Source organism: Crassostrea angulata, chromosome 6, assembly GCF_025612915.1.
Source record: "Crassostrea angulata isolate pt1a10 chromosome 6, ASM2561291v2, whole genome shotgun sequence".
NCBI lineage: Eukaryota > Metazoa > Mollusca > Bivalvia > Ostreida > Ostreidae > Magallana > Magallana angulata.
Window position 1 is genome coordinate 1,256,576 of NC_069116.1, and position 11,377 is coordinate 1,267,952.

Sequence of the window (11,377 nt, forward strand, 5' to 3'; positions counted from 1 at the left end):
ATTGAGCAACATATCTGCAGCTGCAACAGTAGTATTAGATGTGTACTCTTAACGTCTTATTAATTATATTTTTTCCTAGATTTTTAAAAAAGCAAACGACAGCTGCAGTGCGCGCCCCTGTCAAAGACTTATACATATATCTATCAAACATCGAACTAAGTACACTGTAAAGTAACAGCTCTGTGGACTGATCTACTATTTAACCTTTCCTAGTCTACAAAGAAGACAACAGTTTGCTTGCATAATTTATTATGAACAGAGACGAACCTTAAACACGGCATGTTTTTGTTACAAACAAGAAAAACAATGTCTTTGATTTGGCATTTTTATTCGTAGGCAGAGTATTGCTCCATTCGTTTGATTCTAAGTAGTAAATACTGATCGAAAATCATGGGGGAAACTTTGGGATGGATCAAGGTGTAGTAGCCTGGTACATGGAGGGGTGGGGCTGCTCCTCCTCCATCTCGTCTATTTCCGGTAACCGTTTATCTCCTTTTGATTGGTGATTTCCGGTGGCGCCATAATCCGGTTGATCTTTGAGCGATTGTAAAAGGTCACAGCTCTGAAGGTCACGCAGATCTCTAAACATAAGAATTAGAATTCCTAGTAAAACAAGATAGACAAAGGATTCAACCAAGAACGCTATGCCGGGGAATATATGCGCCGTGACGCTATACAGGTTAACAAATATAACGGTTCCTAAGAATTTTGAGCACGTTTCGCCGCATGCCAGGAGAGAGAACATTTTTCCCGCCTCGTCTGTGTGCACGGCCTTGCTGACCAAGGACCGTAGAGCAGACGTGATCATTCCCGCCATCGCACCTATAGCCACGGAGATGAAGACCATCCAAGATTCGTCACAAAAACCGGCCCAGATCAGGCGCACGAACTTACAGCCGATTCCTACTATCATAATGGTAACGTCAGAGAGCATGAACTTATTGGAGAATAAAGGCAGGAAAATGAATAAGCAAAGCCCCATCACTGCGTAGTCCAGAGACAAGAGATACCCATACCAGGACTTGGACCAGTTCAGGGGACTCCGAGTGACGAACAGAAGGTTGATGTCCATTTCCCCCACCTTACACGTCTGGTTCACTAGTGATATCATAAACAACGTCAGAATGATAAGTCGGAGGTTTCCAGAGCGAGGCTTGATCAGAACAGCCAGTGTCTCCTTAATGTTTGACAGTCTGAACACTTCACACAACTCACATCGAGACTTCCGGTCTTCCTCGTCCACTTCCTTACGATTCACTGTCTCATCCACTAAAATGATCGTAAACATGATGGAAGCTCCGTGGAGAACCACGACCGACACAAAGGCAGCATTCAGGTCAAGGACATCTTGGAAAATACCTGAAAACAACGACCCCATAAACAGTCCGAAAAAGTTCATGGCCAGGAGTTTCCCGAGGTTCCGCGTGCGATCCCCCGGGTCTGACAAATCGAACACGAAGCTGTTGACGGCCATCGTTATGACGGAGCTCTTTCCAAAGAATCCCTGTACAGCCGACCCCCCGAGGATGAGAGCTATCCGGTGTTCAGGCACCAGATTGCTGGTCATGTACAAAAGTACGGCGAACACACTCCCGAGGCTGGGGAGCAAGATCGGGATTTTTCTCCCGTAGCGATCGCTGTACGATCCACAGAACAGAGACAGTGCTATGGCGGGAATGTTCAGAAGCAGTCTGAAGTACACCAGATAATTGGCGGACTGACTCTGTATATAGTCTTCAAGGACTGGGTATTCGTTTAAGTTCATGCAAGTGGTCTCATTTTTGCCTTTCTCGTCTTTGAATATCTCATAACACACCGCACGGACAAGGTACGGCCTGGTCGTCGCATCCAGCATCGATTCTCCGGTCTTGTACAGGAAGAAGATGAGGTCCACGACGATAAAGCTAAATCCACACGAAAACACGGACAACTTCATGACTGAGACTTTTTCCTTTATTTATTCCTTGACTTGATCCTACACTGGTGAGAATTGAAAATTAAAATGTAAGACTGTATATGCACATGTATTCCTAACTTTAACACAGACAAGGGCAAGTACGCATTTCTAAAGATTCATTTCTACTTATTTGGAGTTGAAAAAAAGTGCTAATGGTAAAGAATATTTCATCAAGAACCAATTAATTTCAATTTCCAAGTTAGAGTACTTCATTATCAGTTATTATCAATATCAAACAGGATGTAGATAATGGGTTATAAAACTTGTGCCTGTAAGAATTTCTTTTTTCAAAATCTATGAGTAGTTCACAATTTAAAAAAAATAATAAATGAGAAGAAGGGATCTAACTACTAGTATTTCACCTGATTGGTTAAAATAATATGTCTTTATGTGTATCTTTATGGTCCTCTGGTTTTAGAATCAGTCTATGGATTTCATTCCGTGTTTTACCAGACTATTACTGAGACATCGGGGCCGATTAATCAGTCCTTGTTATGCCTGCGTCGTCTTCTGGAACATCCCCTTAACGTTGATAAATCCACTCTCCCGGAAGTCAGCTATTGAACAAATCCAATGTCTGAAAGGAACTGGTAGTTAAACGGATCCTCTGGAGTTTTTCTTTATTGAATCCTCCAATTAGTCGTTAAAAGATCCCTAATTATAATTCTGGTTAAATCTTAAATATATTTGTTCCTAGATTCTCTATTTCACTGTACTGGCGGTACATCTGTAGAAGAAAAAATATATACGTTAAAAATAAAAAGTTGCGTGTAGATTAACCCACGTGGGTTTTTTCTGTCAAAAAGAATAATAGATTTAACAGATAATTTAATTAGATAATCATTAAAATCTGTATCTTTATCGGGGTATTAATTTGCTGACAATTGATTTATCCATTTCCGACAAGTCAACACCTTTAACGATGTTCAATGGTGCCCTGATTATCAGTATTAAGAATTTTAGAGAATGAAAAAAGGACTGGGTTTTATGCTTAAGTTTATATTTTACAAGCGTAAAAATGTGCTTAAAAAACAAGGGTTTTATTTTTTCATTGCTTTCCTTAATTTCAAGAACAATTCTATCATATATCTTGTTTAAAGAACTAACAACCATTGGCAAATCTGACAAACTCAGCAGTCATCGAACGAGCCAAGGAATTAAAACTCGCCTTTAGCTGTTTAGTTAAAAAATATTCAAACATGATAGTGAAAAAAATTGTCTTAATCTCTGTCTTTTCATTTATTTATTGCTCAAAGCAGAGATTGGTGAATCTATTGTTCCTACGAGGTGAGATCTGTGCTGACATTTGGTTCGCTGAGGTCGTTATTACTGGCTTGCTAGAGTCTGAAAACGTCCGCGTATGTTCGTTTTTTCTCTATTTGCGTTTTCTACCTTTATGAAATCTTGAATGCTTTATTTAGGAAACAGATCATATAGCTACACCTTGTGTGGGTGCAGGGGTTTTATATATGTGTACTTTCTCCAGACTATTTACATTTGCCATTTGCGCCGAACGAATATTTGAAAACAGTGAAATATTCTAAATGGATTTTAATAATGAAATAAAACATCTTTATTTTTATATGCCCTGAATGAATGTTGATTCTTATTCAGAGATATCTGTAATCAACCTAAACAGATTGCAAAATTTGAGTTACTAGTAACAAACAATACAAAGTTTCAATAGTTATCACAAATTTTGCGGTCCTTAATTTAACATATAAGAAAGCATTAGCATCAGCACTCAGATACCGACTGGGCTCTTTACAGCGTTGCGTCGAGGATAACCGGTACTGAATAGAGAAAAACCTCTGAAATGTCAAATTTTGGCCAAATATGAACACAGAGAAATTTGATAGCCTACCTGGAGTTACGTTTTTGTGCTCCGCAATGTCATTTCTTAAGAACGAATTTGAAAACTTCCAAGTTGTCTCCTACAACTCCTTTAACTAAAGCGATTATGACGTCAGGCGGAGACAGCCAATGATATTCTGATACTCCCACACGGAGGGACTCAATAGATCGACAGAGCTCTATCGATTCACTCCTGTGTCTAGTAGTACGTGAAATACATAGCATCAGCTGATAAACACACATAATACATGTTGTTGCAAAGAAAATGAAATATTTGATGTTCACAAGTTTTCCGTTTTTGTTCGGGTTCGATTTGTTGACACGAAGGTATTGTAGTTAATCAAGTGATTATAATCAATTATTAAAGCACATCCAGGCGCGCGGACAGCTTGGTTCTTATTTGAACGCTATACAGACGCGCATCGGCGCCTCCTCCTGTCAGTGTTTCCTCTGAATTTTTTTTACCTCATTGTACAACACAGTTGTATCAAATCAAATCAAGACAAGTTATATGTAACTTTTGATTAAATATATAAACAAAACCTCATGAAATAAAGTGAGTTGATTTTGATTTCATTTTAATTAAGGTTCATACGCAAATAATTCTGCACAGTAGCCAAATCCATTCCATGCCTCCCGTATGTGATATACAAAGTAAGTGTAGCATCGCAGAAAAGAGTTACTTAACTAGACTGTTATGGTTAAGTTAAGAATTCAGCTTGATCTTTCTCCCGCGTATAATTACTCTGAAGTGACCTTAAATCAAATAATTTTTTTAGATATGACGTGAATTTAAAATTGGGATATCAGAATAGCAGTATCTCAAACTAAGCAACCATGCACGTAAAAAAAAAATCTCAACTGCCAAATAAAAAAAATTAAATACCCGGTACCTCAGAGGGCAATAGGCGATCGTTTCAGAAACTGTTCAACCCATCTCAGACCGTGATGACTCACTCTTTACCCGATGTCTCCGATAGTCATAGTCTAATTTTACAACCAGTAGATAATTCTCTATGTAGCCAAACCCTTTAACCAGTTATACAATAGGCAATAGTGCTTACACTAATACCCTAGACGTTTAGTCCATTTTTTCTACCAGTAAAATAGTATTAGATTGCTATATAGTCAAACGCCTCAACTATTAACACAAAATATGTTTGTCTAGTTCCTCAACTATATATGAAACAAAACAACACCAGAAGACAACAGTCCTGTGCTTTGACCAGTATATATTAGATTAATACAGTCAAACTTTCAACCACTACCTCAACTGATAATAACACAGCGATTAAACCCATGGAATAAAGACAGAGGTGTATTAGTTGATACAGTCAAACTTTCAACCACTACCTCAACTGATAATAACACAGCGATTAAACCCATGGAATAAAGACAGAGGTGTATTAGTTGATACAGTCAAACTTTCAACCACTACCTCAACTGATAATAACACAGCGATTAAACCCATGGAATAAAGACAGAGGTGTATTAGTTGATACAGTCAAACTTTCAACCACTACCTCAACTGATAATAACACAGCGATTAAACCCATGGAATAAAGACAGAGATGTATTAGGTTGATACAGTCAAACTTTCAACCACTACCTCAACTGATAATAACACAGCGATTAAATTCAAGGAATAAAGACGGGGTATATTAAGTTGATACAGTCAAACTTTAAACCACTACCTCAATTGATAATAACACAGCGATTAAATCCAAGGAATAAAGACGGGGTATATTAAGTTGATACAGTCAAACTTTAAACCACTACCTCAACAAAAGTTAGTCAAATTGAAATAACATAGATATCTTAATAATACATGCGTAACAGAACTGTACAGAGTTAGGCTACCAAGTCAGATGCACCAACTATGCAACTGTGTGCAGAAAAGAAAACAAGGATATATAAATGTAGACGGAGCAAAACTTTCTAATAGCCACAAGTTTCACTTCTTCTATAAATACTACCACAACCAACATCATCAAACATTGTTGAATAAAAATTCCCACACCAATCGTTTAGTACATGAATGAATATGTTTGGCCCCTATGCGTTACCAAACCATTTGGTGGTATGTGCAAGTATTCGTAATAGAAACGGTTTATTCTTTGCGTAATCAATATTGTAAGCACATCTTTAAACTACAAGTTTTAATTAATTTAAAAGGCAAAAGCCTGGATTCGTAAGAAATATGGCTCTACGATTATAACTCTAAAGATATGCTATTTCAGAAAATAAAATCTGGCGCATGAATCGTGAATCAAAACAACCAGTGAGAGGCATTGGTAATTTAATCATGCAATTGTATATGCGCCTAGAAATATGACACACGCAAACTATTACAGAAATCTAGCGCTTATCTGTAGATTTAGGTTAAATCTGCCGTATATATTAAACTGGTTTATTAGTTTCGTATAGTAGGTATTTTAAATAGTGCACCTGAATAAAATGATTTGATGATGTCCTTGTGTGGTATATTAGAATATTCATTATAATGCTCGTTAACAATATGAAGGAAAATGTAACAAGTATATATATATATATATATATATATATATATATATATATATATATATATATATATATATATATATATATATATGTTACACTAAATTACAGTTACACGTGTACATTTTAAGAATGTGAAAACTTTAGCTGACTGTCAACATGCAGACACCTAGTTGTCGGCTTAAATAATATAGAAAGTTGAACTAATGGAGTTAGTAATGTCAATAAAAAGGCCAGTTGACGTTTAAATTACTGATATACACAACATTTATATATAGTTAATTGCCTGTTGAATTGTGATTATTTGGAAATTGTACGAGTTGTCCACCTAATAAGCATCATATCTTCCTAACAAGAGTTACTTATAACATTGTTAAACAACCTACTTCTATGAATTTTTATGGAGTGCAAACGAATCACCATGTCTGTAAATGTTTATATCTAGATTTTTGAAAATATTCTTTTTCATTACAGTCTAGATTTTAGTTCAAATACAAATGTGTTTACTAAGAGGAACAAAAGGGGAAATCATTAAAATTAAAATTAAAGTTTTATCTCTTAACATCAGCTGCTATTCACTTTATCGGAAAAATACATGTTATCTGTGATGTATAGAACTTTTGGTCATTGTTCTTGATATCAACATTTTAGAATTGTGACACATGTTCCAAAAAGTATCATTTTAATCGATCCTGTGTCAAGTTTTTGTTATTCATAGTATACATTTATTTAGCACGCACGAAAATAGCGATGATCTAATGAGTACAAAATACACTTTAGATAAAAACGTGTATATCATCATATTTAGAAACTATGCAAAATGCGTTTTCAATTCTAATAGGTACCAGATGTTGATAAACCAAACTCTAAAAAAGATAAGCAACGATCAAAAGTGAAATAAATGAAGATCTATAGTGTCTCTTCAATGGTTAAAATATATCACATGTCTATGTGGAATCAAGCTTGTTAACGTTTATTTCTTGAATTCCACATTTAGTTTGTGCAAATACTACATTTTTTTTAATTGAAAATACGAGAAGGTGCGTTACAAATTTGTTATTACGTAAACATTTTCTGTGCATGGTCTTTGCAAGATTTACAATAAATTGGAAGGATTAACGATTGTAACTAATCACTTTAAGCCACACACTTTTACGCAAAAAACGATCCAATATATATATCGAATTTGGTTCATTTTTCAATGTATTTTAAAAACATTTTCATGGATTCGAGAATTCTGTATGGTATACAAATGATTTTGTATTTGTTAGATACAATTAATGATGTTTACAAAAATGGTATTATATGAAGGATTAAAAAGCAATTTGGGATTCGTTAATGAAACCATTTGCACAATCTGCAGAGATTCCATTTCCTCCCAAGTTCTATAACGATCCAAGGGGGTCCAAAAAGCAAGCTTAGCATACAATATAAATATAACGAGGCTATACCCACGGACATTGATTTCCATTTCATTTCTACTTGTGTGAAAACATTTGTTGGCTAATGAAAACATAAATAGTCCTAATAAACAATGGTATGAATAGACAATTGGGTGAGCTTTACGGTGAAACCAATCGCCAATCAATGGACTTTCTGGCAACAGAGAGAGAGAGAGAGAGAGAGAGAGAGAGAGAGAGAGAGAGAGAGAGATTAACGTTGGCTTTGTTTTTTTAGGGGGGAGGGGGTGCAGGGATTTTATGATTTTTAATTTTTTTTTTAAAACAGCTCCATTGACTGTAAAGGCATCGGAGCGCCCTTTGTCTGTAAAAGTCAAATCAGAAAATACGGTTGGGATTTTTAAACGATTTTTAAGTTCATTATTGAAATAGTTCTGGGAAGGGATTAAAAACACGTTTCATCCCTTTTCGAATCAGTCCATTGTCATTAAGCTTAAATGTTGTCTTGAATAATTTACAGTAATAGTGTTCAGAGGTGGTGTGTGAAATGATTTATGGTCAATTTCAATATTGATTTCATCAAGAGAACTTTGGCAAAAATTTGCCGCATCTATTTGCATATTTCATCAGTCCCGAATGTCGAGGCCCTCGCAGAAACCTTTTCCATTGACAATATGTACAACAGAATTTCCTCTATTGATTTCTTGTGGACTATGTAAACAGATTTTGTACTGAATGATCAATACATAAAGTTCAAAACTCCCAAATGTTATTGGTTGTGTTGATATACAGTAAATCTATTGCGCAAGGTTAATTAATTTGTATTTTTAAAAATATTTTTTTCATATGAATAGAAAAAAATACTCGTTAATATACTTGGGCTCTTGTTAAAATAAGATGGTACATGTATAAGTTTATTAAGATAACAGTAATAATCATATGCCTCGTAAAAAAAAATCTTACCTCAAGTAAATCCGTTCTAATTAGATTTCTAATTCGGGGTTTTTTGTTAGGAAAAAGGCAACATTGGTAAATTACTCCACAACCATTTACAGTTCCTGGCCCAGAAAGTGACAATCCGACAAATCACGTTCTTTGCTATTAGTTAGACACCACTCATCACCACTTGGGCGGAGCCAACTGACCCCCTTAGAATGATGACCGGGGGGTCAACTTTCTACGCAAAAAATTGACCCGGGGTCAATATTCTAAGACGGGTCGGGTCGTTTTTCGACCGTAGAAAATTATTCCAGGCCTGTAGTTCTACGACTCCCCTCACGTTCAAATTTTACCACCGTCTGGGTGTTTTAATAGAGCTACGAATTAAGCTGCATGGTCCGACTTGTTCTTTATTTCAGTATCAAATAATTTACCACACAAACCAAATATCCTACAAAGTTATAGACTTTCGCCTACTTACACCAGCAGAATCGGTCTCTTTTCAAAGTTAGAAATATTCAAAGGAAATAAAATAATTCCTTTATAGGCATACAAAAAAACTCAACCACTGCATTATAGGAATGTTTAGAAAAGAAAAGGGAACTGTTTGGTTTCTGACCCCTAAGGTTTATCAAATCGATGGTCTAGTTGTTCGAAGCTTCATTAGTCACAAAACGCGATGTAGAAAATGTTTTGAAGATTAAATTAAAAATTCAAATGGGTCAGGTTTGATAAATCATTTTCACCTTCACAAGTTCTTGGAGATTTGAAAAACAAAATACTACGAAAAGAGAGTACTATAATATAAATTGTTATCTCTATTTAGATCTTTTATATTGTTTTTTGTATGTACCTGTATGTATTATAACCTTTTTCACTTGTATTCAGATTTCTGCCTCCTTAATTTGATTTTTGTTGCCCATGAACGTTATTTCCAAAATACGAATAATATGTTTTCGATGTTTTATATTTTGGTATCGCCTTATACACCTGTAAACTTCTTGATAATTACGAATTATAAGTACTGGATCATTGCATCCCAGTAGACCTACATTATCTCGTTTTCCCTACAATTGTCTATATGTTCGTATTCTTGTATGTTATAATAATCTCCATTTGGAGGAAATAAAGAAAGAAAAAGAAAGAGACTATTGTTTTTCGAATAGGAATAACAGTGAATTGCTTATAACTCATGTGATTAGTATACAATGAGAGTGATGTAAATCTCAGACAACAAAGATTTCTTCATCGAAAAAGCATCTCTCTCTCTCTCTCTCTCTCTCTCTCTCTCTCTCTCTCTCTCTCTCTCCAGAAAATAAGAAACTCATACGTTTACTATATGATCTTTGGGGGGGGGGGGGGGGGGGGGGGCCAACATACAACTTGGAAACAAAGCTTATCCTAAAGAATCTACACGAACTCAAGTCCAATAAATTAAAAAAATAACTGAATGGTTTTATTAAACACAACTGAACAACAAACCAATAAAATCATACATATATTTGAAAAGGGAAAATATGCATTGTATTTAGAAGTAACGTGCAAGTTTGTTTGAATTAGAAAATACAGGTTGGAAAGGGTGTTTAAAACGTAGTAGTACATATACTCTGAGACTCTTGGAGGAAATAATATGCATTCGAACCAATGAACCTTGGAACTAGTGGGCCTTCGGACCTAAAAACCTTCAGAATAGTGGGCCGTCAGATTAATGGGTCTTTGTACTAATGAACCTTCGGTTTAATGGACCGTGACACCCCCCTCCCACTCCAAAATGATTAGGTATATTCAACCCACATGTTATGCATCGATTGTAAACAAAGCAAACTTCAGAAATATTAGAGAACATAATGTGTAAAAGTTAATTTTTGATTTGCCAAAACATAATGACCTCATTTTATAGAGATGTCAAAGTCCCAAAAAAAAATTCCTGAACTTCCGCGCAGATGCACCACTGTCTTTGTTAAACAAATAACCATTTGAAATTAAGAATTTTTTTATAAGATAAAACAATATATATCATGGAATTGCTAGGGTCTATATAGAAGAATGTTTACCGCTTTTTAACCCCCCCCCCCCCCCCCCCAATACACACACCACTTGTGTGTTGTCCTCTTTCCTAGTTATACTCAGAAGCTGGTACACTTAAACAATTCGGTTTGTTTAATCATGCTTGGGTGTGTGCCCTCTTTACTGGCATCATTTGATGTAATAAAGAACCCTGTTGCCATGGGGATTACAAACTTAGAGCGCATCCTGATTCAAATATATCGTTTTTGCTTTCCTCTACAATTAAAAAATTAACATTTAAAAAAAAATCTGATTCATGAGGACAATCATAAAACAGATCTCAATCGAATAAAATAAAGTAATCAAAGTACTGAAGTACTGTCGGGAACTGATTTTATCGATTATTATCAATTTTAAAATCAACGTTCTGTTATTTTGCATGGCAAGTAGTTTCTAATCTGTATTTGAATTACGTACATTTTTATAATATGAATTCTCGAACTTTTCCGACAAGAATTTCGAGAAAACCCCATATGAATCATGTTGTGTAATATTGAAAGATAGAATAAAACCATCAAACTGTGTATCAGTAATCCAAATGTTACTAAAAATTGTACACGTCTGGATCTAAGCAATATTGAACTCTAGTCTCGTTCAACCAGACGCTCGGCTGTCTCCGTTAATCTCAGACTACCAAGAGAGA

The 11,377-nt window shown here is 35.4% G+C and overlaps 1 protein-coding gene across 4 annotated transcripts; it reads right to left on the reverse strand.

Moving 5' to 3' along the window:
- Window positions 1-239: 239 nt before the first annotated feature.
- Window positions 240-9,012, reverse strand: LOC128188652 (proton-coupled folate transporter-like). Of its 4 annotated transcripts, none has more exons than XM_052859836.1 (3): window positions 8,692-9,012; window positions 2,320-2,684; window positions 240-1,980 (listed from the first exon to the last, which is right to left on the reverse strand). In XM_052859836.1, the coding sequence occupies exon 3, from the start codon at window positions 1,934-1,936 to the stop codon at window positions 413-415; it is 1,524 nt and encodes a 507-aa protein (XP_052715796.1). In that variant the 5' UTR covers window positions 1,937-1,980; window positions 2,320-2,684; window positions 8,692-9,012; the 3' UTR covers window positions 240-412. The 4 variants fall into 4 exon arrangements, with proteins under 4 accessions (XP_052715796.1, XP_052715797.1, XP_052715795.1 ...); XM_052859837.1 differs by lacking the exon at window positions 8,692-9,012 and adding an exon at window positions 3,822-3,941 and having other exon boundaries at window positions 2,320-2,534; XM_052859835.1 differs by lacking the exon at window positions 8,692-9,012 and adding an exon at window positions 3,822-3,924 and having other exon boundaries at window positions 240-1,975.
- Between the last annotated feature and the right edge of the window lie 2,365 nt (window positions 9,013-11,377).